Source organism: Apodemus sylvaticus, chromosome 10 (assembly GCF_947179515.1).
Source record: "Apodemus sylvaticus chromosome 10, mApoSyl1.1, whole genome shotgun sequence".
NCBI classification, from domain to species: Eukaryota; Metazoa; Chordata; class Mammalia; order Rodentia; family Muridae; genus Apodemus; species Apodemus sylvaticus.
The window spans coordinates 24,716,115-24,725,683 of record NC_067481.1 but is presented as its reverse complement, the minus strand read 5'-3'; the positions used below and the strand labels follow the sequence as shown (position 1 = coordinate 24,725,683).

The 9,569-nt window shown below is 56.1% G+C and overlaps 1 protein-coding gene across 1 annotated transcript; it reads left to right on the top strand.

The window, feature by feature from the left end:
- The first annotated feature begins 322 nt into the window (after positions 1-322).
- Positions 323-9,349, top strand: Ppp1r1b (protein phosphatase 1 regulatory inhibitor subunit 1B). The gene is made up of 7 exons (XM_052195518.1): positions 323-798; positions 2,187-2,247; positions 2,489-2,511; positions 2,869-2,944; positions 6,846-7,046; positions 8,403-8,525; positions 8,611-9,349. Exons 1-7 carry the CDS (start codon positions 718-720, stop codon positions 8,646-8,648), a joined length of 603 nt encoding a protein of 200 aa, XP_052051478.1. The 5' UTR covers positions 323-717; the 3' UTR covers positions 8,649-9,349.
- The last annotated feature ends 220 nt before the right edge of the window (positions 9,350-9,569 follow it).

Below are 9,569 nucleotides of genomic sequence, written 5' to 3'. Positions count from 1 at the left end.
CTTCTCGACCTCACGAGTCTCCCTTAAAACTCCACGTCCCGGAGGCCCGAAGTGGTTAAGGCCAGACTCCGGGCTCCAGCTGTCCCTACCCCCTCCCCTTTGCGTCACCGCTGGACTCCATCAATAATGCAACGCCGAGTTCTGGGGAGACGGCAGGGGGCCCCCGGGCCGCTCCCCTAGCCCTGGCTCGCACTCCACACCCTCCTCCCAGCCCTGGGAGAACACACTTCTCGATGCTCATTGGCCGCTTTCCTCTAAGCCCTCCCTCCTAAAGCCTGGGCGCCAGTCCCTGGCAGAGAGGACGGGCTGGGACCCCAGGGTTGGAACCCGTGGGGTGCAGTCAGTAACGGCAGAGGCAGGGAGAGGAAGAAGGCGAAGGGGGGGATAGACAGAAGCTGGTGCAGCAAGGCCGAGGGCAGCTCGCCGAGACCCAAGGAGAGCTCAGGCCGGCAGCCGGAGCCCCGCGCCCCAAACCAGTACCGCGCAGCCAAGGCTCGGGGACCCTGAGCCCTGGCTTGGAGACGCTGAGCCGGGCGCTGCACCGGAGCCCCTCTGCCCAGCCCTCCTGGACCCCGCGCGTTCCCCTCGTGGAGCGCGGGATTTCCCTGGGTGTGGGGCCAGTGCTCCCCCTCCTCCTCCGCGCAGCACGCGCCACCCGCAGCTCCGGACAGCGGAGCCGGCTCAGCCAGACACCCCAGGAGCGCGCAGCTGCCCGCCATGGACCCCAAGGACCGCAAGAAGATCCAGTTCTCTGTGCCCGCGCCCCCGAGCCAGCTCGACCCCCGACAGGTGGAGATGGTAAGAGGGGCCGCGCCCCATCCACGTATCACCCCCAGCACACATCCCCGACCCTACCCCCCTCTCCAGCACAGTCCGGCCAGTCCCACGTTGGACCCAGCTTAGGCTGCAGCGGGGTGCCCCACAGGACGGGAAGTTTGCTGGCGACTCCTAAGAACTTTTCCCCGGACCTTTGAGCCGATCTTGGGCGGGAGAATTCCTGCATTGAGCGTCGGGAGACAATCTGTTCGCCGGACTCCCCTTTTGACTCTTACATAGCCCCTGCTAGGCTAGTCGTTTTCCCGCGGGGACCACATCACCCTAGTGGCACCCCATGGACACAAACAGCTCTGGTGTCTGAGGCTGTCACTTCAACCACTCATGGTCTAGAGAATCAGAGTTTCACCCTGTTAGCCTAGTCTGGGGTGGGGGCGGGGAGGTCCCCAAAACCTTGTTCTGAATACTCTCTGCTATCAGGACCTGGAGCTGCAACCCCAGGGAGTAAACTGGCATCTCTTCCTTGAGGGTTGGGAGACCTACAAAGTCCTATGGGAGAGTGGTGGAGGCAGAGGTCCGTTCTCCTCCTCGGCCTAGCAAAGACACCTGTTGCTGAGATGTCAAGGGCTCTGAAGAGGGAGGTCAAAGCCCTTCTTGGGGTGCTTGGTTGGGGTGGGCTGAGGCCTGGGCCTAAGCAGCTTTTGGTAGCAACTGCGTCAGCTTCAATTACCTGGTCCTCTCTCTATTCCCCTGGAGCGCCGAGGGGACCTAATTAACTGACGGTTGGTCTGATTGCCAAGCGAGGGTGGCCAAGGAGAACACGTTTCCCTTTTTTATTTTCGAGAGAACTGGGTGATAAATTCCACAGCTTGAGAAAGACTGTGCCAGTGGACCCAGACTCTAACCTGCAGAGACTCCAGCAGACCCTCAGTGTCTGCAGCCTCAGGCCCACACTCCGAGCCTCAGGTCAGGGTGGGAGTGCCTGCAGTACTGGCTCAGACTTCCTCTGTGGCCTAGTCCAGCTGCTCTGAAGCCCTTGAGCTGACCTTTGGGGGGTAGGCCATAGGTAGCTCAAGCTGTGGTAGCTGCCTCCAGCTTTGGTGTGTAGAGAGTTGTATAGTAGTGTGGCGTGTGGCCACATCTGGACTAGGAGTCAGTCCCGGCAGGCATGGTTTTTCTAGTCCTTTGGACCCAGTGTGCTGTGTGACCTTGGGCACTTTGCTGAACCTCTCTAAGCCCCAGACTTTTTATCCTTGTAAAATAAAGCGATTGCATGAGCCCAGTGAGCGAGCTCTAGTTGCCTTTGATTCCCAGGCTCCCTGAGGACTCCAAAGCCCAGCTCCCAGCTGGCTGAGTGCAATGGTGGGGTGTCCACAGGGCATTTATCCTTCCTTTCTTCTCCATCTCCCCAGATCCGGCGCCGGAGACCAACCCCTGCCATGCTGTTCCGAGTCTCAGAGCATTCCTCGCCAGGTAGGGCCTTCCCTGCTCCCTACGCCAACTCTGGTGCCTTTCTGAAAGAGAGACAGGCTGCAGACTGGAAGGCTGGAAGGCCAGCACAGCTGGGTTTAGTTTATTTTCTCTGCACCTGCTGGCAGCAGGAGGAAAGGGCTCACTCTTGCTGTCCCAGAGACCGAGGCTTTGGGGAAAGTAACCTGATTCTTTTTCTCTTCCTCCTTGGTCATGGTTGGTGTATGCCTGGTGACCTCTTCAGAAGAGGAGGCCTCTCCACACCAGGTTAGTTTCCTTGGGCAGCTGGAAGGACACTGAGTTGGGCCCTCTGGGGTCAGGTAGACTGATATCATCTGCAGAGCCAACCTAGGCCACCACAGGACATATTAGCATATCAACTGCATTTCCCTGGAAAGATCCCTTTCTGTGTCATCCTCTCTCTCGGTGGGGTGGCCTGGGGTGGGGTGCCCACAACCAAGAGAGGGTCCTGCTCGGAGTCAGGCTTCTGCTAATAGGGGTGGGACTTTATCTAGGTGTCCTAGGTGTCCCGTGCTGTCAGCTGTCCAAGTCAGTTGTCCCAGTGGAGGGAGGGGAAGGGAAGGGTGTCTGGGGGAGCTCCTTTCAACTGTTTCTTTCCTGTAGAGAACCTCTGGAGAGGGGCACCACCCAAAGTCGAAGAGACCCAACCCCTGTGCCTACACGCCCCCATCACTGAAAGGTACTAACCCCACCCCTCCATCTATCTATGGTCTCCTGGAGCCCTGAACATGGCGGAGGAAGAGGAACTGTCAGCTGGGAAGGACTGCCACCAGCCCTCTGCCTGAATTGGGAGAGTTGTTCCTTCTTAGATTCCCAGGAGTGGGGGAAGGGCAGCTAGCATCTTTACAGTAGGTTGAGGGGTTGCAAGGGGGAGCTGGGGAGCCCCACAGGACAATAAGCATTGAGGTGAAAGACTCTTAGGGCGTCTCTGCTGGGCCACGCTCACTGCCTGCTTTCCCTGCCGCTCCACTCCTGGTGTGCAGGTCTGCATCCTGGCCTCCTGCGTCCTGCTTCTGCTTTTCTGCCTGGGTTAAAAGGTGTCACTCCTGTCTCATATTGCCAGGTCTCACTGGTGGGTAATGGGTAAAATAAGATGAAAACTGGGAGACTCACACGGTAACTCAGGGGTGGAGCATTTGATTAGCATGCCCTGGGTTACAGCCCTAATGTGGCGCACAGGTGACGCAGAGGTCTGTTAGCTCAGCATTTTGGTGACAGAAGCAGGCCGATTTTTGTGAGTTCAAGGCCAAACTGGTCTATAGAGAGAGTGTCAGGCTAGCCAGAGTTTCACAGGGAGTCCCAGTCTCAAAAAGCAAAGCAAAAATACCTGAAAACAAAAAACAAAATCACTTGATGGCTTATACCCACAGCCCCTGCAATTAGGAGGCAGAGGCAGGAAGATTGGGTATGGACAGGAGATCAGCCTGGGCCGCACAGTGGTTTCTAGGCCAGCTCGGGCCACACAGCAAGACCGCACCTCATACAGAAATGAAAACTGAGTGATTTGGTCCCTGGCCTCTAGGACCCTTTGCCTCTAAGGGTGAGGGAGAGTTTGCAGGAGGGACATAAGCTAAGGCTTATGGAATCAACAGATCAGAAAAGACAGGAAAGAAGTGGGGTGTGCAGAGGGGCTGGCGGTGTGAAGCCAGGTTTTGAGGAGACCTGATTTCTGGCCAGGGAGCTGTGGCAGACACACCTGAAGGAAGAGCAGGCGCACTGAACAAGCCAAGGGCCTCTTCCTAGCTGGGTGCCAGTGGCCTGCCACCCCCACCGGAGGCCTTTCCTGTGGGGCCTGTCCCTTCTCCTGGGGTGGAGGGCAGGTGGATGGGACTGCACGTGCCTAGAGCTCCCCGAGGTGGGTGGGTTTAATGTGGCTTCCCAGCAGCCAAGGTCAACAGGTGCACCTGTCAGCCTGCCTGCCAAGCCTGGGAGCACAGGAGAGAAGCCGGGAGCACCGGAGAGAGGAGTGGGTGTTCTCCTTCTCCCAAGACAGGAGCATGAAGGAAGGAAGCTATAGCGAGTGGCAGTGTGCAAGGACTTCCCGGAGGGGTGTGTAGAAGGGCTTAACACAGGCTTGGAGATGAGTGACATATTCCCAAGGAGTACAAGAACTTGGCCTTGAGACTGGGGCGTAGAGTGTGTGTATAGCACACGCGAGACCCTGGCTTCCAGGACCAGCACCACATAAACCAAGTGTGCTGATGTGCCTGTACGCCTAGCACTCAGGAGATGGAGCCAGGAGGGTCAGAAGTTTGAGGTCATGCTCAGTGAGTTTGAGGCTAACTCCAGATACACAATGTGACTCTGTCTTAAGACAATCTGCCTTGTCATCATCTCCTCCACTCTAGGCTGGGTGAATATGCGGGGGTCCTTTTGAGGAAGGTGCTGGGGATGGAGGCCGGCTCTCACACACTCAAGAGCACCTCCAGTCCAGCCCTCCCTGGCTTTGGTTGTACACTTAGGGAGTGGGCTGAGGTAGAGTTTAGGGCCAGAGTCAACCAAAGGTTGACCAAAGATCTGTCTACTCCAGCCTCTCGGGGGCTGTATCTAAAGCATCTGGGTAGACAGACACAGGGATGTGGAAAGGAGTCAGGAGAGGGCTATACTGGGGTTCTTGATTTTTTTTTTTTTTTGAGACAGGGTTTCTCTGTGTACCCGTGGCTATCCAGGAACTCACTCTGTAGACCAGGCTGGCCTCAAAGTCTGAGATCTACCTGCCTCTGCCTCCCAAGTGCTAGGATTAAAGGCATGCAGGGCCACCACCTGCTGGGTTCTTGACTCTTAACAAGGAAGACTTCTTGGGTTAGGGGGATTTTAGGGTCCCAGACATAGGTAAGAGGAGACAGTGCTGTAGGAAGGCCCAGTGAGGCACGAGAGACTTAGTAATGCAAACATGAGCTCACGGGGTGGGGGTGGGGGAGCAGAGGCACTGCACACACCTGCCAGCACCTTGGATCACGAACTAAATAACTCTCCTCCCCCGACTGCTTGCCTGCCTGCCTGCCGCTCCCCCAGCCCAGAGGCCCTTCTGCACTGAGACGGTGCTGTTTGGCAAGCTTAGCCCCTTCTGGGCAAGGGCAAGTGTCTGGCAGGATTTGGGTTTGCAGGGCAGGATTCAGGAGCCCTCCGGGAAGGGTAGACAGCACTAAGCCTTGGGGGAGCTGTGGGGTGGGGGGTGCATTGAGGTCAGGTCAGAGCTCTCTGGGTTGGCTCAAGGTGAAGCTTTGCCAAGGCTAGGGCAGGGCAATTTATTGAGATTTTATTGCCTGGGTAGCTTACCCACAGGCAGCAGGAAGAGGTAGTTTGGGAGCTGGGGGCAGGGCGGGGCATTGGGCACACACAATGCACCTTCTGTGCCTGTCCCTGAGTTGGCAGGAGTACATGGCCCTGCTCAAGGCACGGGAGGTTTCCACCTACCCCCTGGGCTGCTGAGAGGAGGGGCCACTGTTGGATTAAGTAGCCCAGAACCACTGGCCTATGAAAAGAGTCTGAGGGCAGTGGACCTAATGTCTCTAGTACTCTAAAATCCTGTAGTCCCTGGCCCCTTGCTGGCCCTGCTCTAGCCTTTTGTTTAGTTTTGTTTGAGGGGGTTGTTTATATAGCCCAGGCTAGATTAGACCTCACTATGTAGCTGAGGATGCATATACATTCCTGATCTTCTTGCCTTTACTTTATGGGTGCTGTGATTATAGGCTTCTGCTAGAAACAAAACCCAGAGCCCTGTAAACGCTACATCCCCAGTCCGTCCACCATCCCAGTCTTAACCCAATAATGTTCCTCTAAATCCTGACAATCCCCAGAACCCCCGGCCCATCCCGTTCTCCCTCCCTGCTTTTCGTCTTTGGGAAGCCGCCCACGCTGTTCCTTTCCTTGGCTGCATCTGAGCAGGTCTTCGTGGTGGTGGTGGTGGTGGTGGTGGTGGGGTGTTGCTGCTTTCTGGGTCACCGCAGAGGGAGCTGGGAGATTAGGGATGTGGGTCACGACTGTGAGGACTGCTTCTGAACAGTCCACTTGCCCAGCAAGGACTTTACGAGCCGCAGAGTGCTGTGGCCTTGGGTCTGGGACTGCTCCTGCTTTGGGAGCCTGGGGAAGAGGTGCGGGTTGGCATCTAATGCTGGGCAGTTTTGGGCAGGGAGGCACAGCAAAATGGATCGTTGTGAACAATGCCAGGACAAATGGCTCTGGCCTATAGGCCTGGCACCTTCTGCCTGGGGTTGACACTGGCAAACACTTTCCTGTACCGGACACCTGGCTAGGGAGCCTCCCTGGCCAGGGAATGCTAAGCTGTTGCTGTGCTGGCCTGGTCTTGCCCAGCCAGGTGCCCTGTGGTGCAGGGGAGTTTTCTGGTGCCAGTCTTGGGGGGGGGGGGGGAGGACAGCATCTCAAAGCAGCTTAAGAGCTAATATGATTAGAATGTATGCCTGTGCCCCCCCCCCCCCCGCCTTAGTTTGATGCCCACCCTCTGCGGAGTGGATTGTGGCCTTTCCCCGTTGGGACAGCACCTCTCCCTCAGTGGCACGCATGAGCTGCTCCTTCCTTCGTGTTGGCTGACCCTTGCCTCCCCGCGTCCCCTCCGCCAGCTGTGCAGCGCATCGCGGAGTCTCACCTGCAGACCATCAGCAACTTGAGTGAGACCCAGGGCTCGGAGGAGGAGGATGAGTTAGGGGAGCTCCGGGAGCTGGGGTATCCACAAGAGGATGACGAGGAGGAGGACGAAGATGAAGAGGAGGAGGAGGAAGAAGACAGCCAGGCGGAGGTCCTGAAGGGCGGCAGGGGGACTGGTAAGCTGAAGGGGCCGTGGTCTGTGGGTTCTGCTACCGTGGGTCAGCTGTGGCTCTTCCAGAAGAATCCTGGGATGTCCTTTCATGGCCAGCTTCTGAGATCCGGTATCCCTCAGTCTTGGTTAACCCTTCACCTGATTAGGTTTTCCTCACTGTTCATCTCTCTCTAAAAAAGATAAGGCAAGGTACAGAACCACAGAGGCTAGACCCCAAAAGGAACTTTCTACCCATGGAAGCGAATTGTGAGGAGGTTTAGAGATAGAAAGCCCAGCATTCCCTTTCCTGCATTCCTGAACCTCACATGCATGCATTCGCTCTCTGCTGTGCTGAAGGAGGCTGACTGATTTGCCCTCTCCAGGACCCTAGAGGGTGTCTTTTGCCTCCTAGGATGGGGTGGGAGAGTGCCCTCTAGTGTCCAGATGTAGAATTGACGACTTAAGAACCAGTCTGGTCTGCACCTCTACTTTAACTTCAGCCTGGAGATCAGGCGCCTAAAACTACACAAGAGGCTGCAAAACCAGAAAGAAACCCACACAAGACCCCAACCCCAGACACCTAGGCAGAGAGACCTCAGACCCCGACCCCAGACATCTAGGCAGAGAGACCTCACCCCCTCCCACGGTTGTATCTTCAACGCCTGGCCACAAAAGGCAGTGCTTCATCTACTTAGCCAGGTGCTCATTAAACGTTTTGGACCTGTTTTTTATGGGAATGACAAGCAGTCTCCTGCTCCCATTCAGCTCTTAGGCCCAGACAAGAAGCCTTGGGTCTCCTTTCTGTGTCTCTGGCTGTGAAGTGTCAGAGAGCTGGAAGAGTTCCGTGAGCTCCTTCTGAGACCCCCACCCCAGAACAGATGGGAAACTGATTGAAAGCTGCTCTCTCAGGAAGGGGGGGGGGGTGAGTCACATGACTGGACCCTCAAGGAGCAGCATCAATTTCCTGCATTCCCAGACAAGTCTGGAGACCGGTTCTGGGCCTCTTGAGAGGATAGGGTCTCATTCTGCAATCTAGGTTGGCCTGAATCTTAACAATGCATCTCAGGCTGACCTGGAACTGGAAGCAATCCTCCTGTTTCAGCCTCCTAATGGCTGTATTACTGGCATAAGCCTCCACACCCAGCTTCCCAGAAGGGATTATCTAAGGTAATCTACACCGGTCTTCTTACATAATATTTCCTTTGGAAAAGTGCCCATGAACTAAGTCAAAATCACAGGGAGAGGTGTTCAGGACAGTGGTCTGCCCGTTAAGCAGTGATGGATGTCTCAGAAGCTCTACCTCAAGACATCAGACAGCACCAGAGGGTCACTCAGTGTAGTATGTATGTATGTATGTATGTATGTATGCCCTCTCTTACAGTGGGGCAGAAGCTTACCTGTGGCCAGGGTCTGGAAGGGCCCTGGGAGCGTCCACCTCCTCTGGATGAGCCCCAGAGAGACGGAAACTCTGGAGACCAAGCGGAAGGCAGAGCGACACTTAGTGGTGAGCTTTGGAGTGTGGGCTGGGGAGGCGGATGGAAACCTCGTGGGCCAAGCCCAGCCTTGAGTCCTCTTTCCTTGTCTTTCAGAGCCTGGAGAGGAGCTTCAGCATCCTACCCCTCCCTGAGCCTGGCACAGAAGCTCAGAGCCCTGTATCTCCCAGAAGGAAGTGCTCCCCAGAAACCCACTCTGTCCCCACCCCCCTTTGTACCCTGTCTTTCACCTGCTAGGGCTGTGGCTTCTGACTTTTAGAAGACTAAGGCTGGTCTGTGTTTGCTTTGGCTGAAGCCCAGAGTCCCCAATGCCTTTGCCTGCCAGTCTTTCTTCTATTTACCCGGTGGGAAGGGGGGGGGGTATTGAGAGAGCACACACTGGGAACTTCGGAAGGCCAGAAACAAATATTCACCCTTCACAAGCCTCCTCTCCAGATTCTCTCCTCTGGACACAGGAGACCCACAGGGCAAGCCCTAGGGTCTGGGGAAAGGAGGTACTGAGACCCTACAGGTGCCCTGAGATCACCTCCATCCTCTCTTCCTGTGGGGGAGCTTTGAGTTCCCAACTCTGGACTTCACCCAGGGCCCAGGTCTTTTGCAAAGCCTCAACATTCTGGATGTCCTCCCTTATTGTTCCATTCCTGCTGGGTGCCTGCAAGATGGACTGGCAGAGGCTGCTTGCTGCGTTTTGTTTGTGCTTTGGTGCCAGGAATGCACTTACTCTATGTCCCTCGAGGGGCCACACAGTGGGGGAACCTGGTTCCCCTTGTACCCCAGCAACTTGGTTCCATCCCTTCTTCCCTGACTCCAGGCCTGAACCCCTCCAAACCCCTCCTACGCTGTAATAAATCTTTGTAAATAATTGTCCCGACTCCTCTTTCAGGGGAGGTGGGGGGAGACCAGGAAGTAATGGTTTGTTCTGACAGGGAAAATGACCGTTAACTTAGGATCAGGATCTTGACCCTTGTGGAGCCTCCAGGAGCCTTTCCTGCAAGTTATAAACATGGCAGACATACTAGCTCCTGAGGGAGATGGCTAAAAGCCAAGGGAGAACA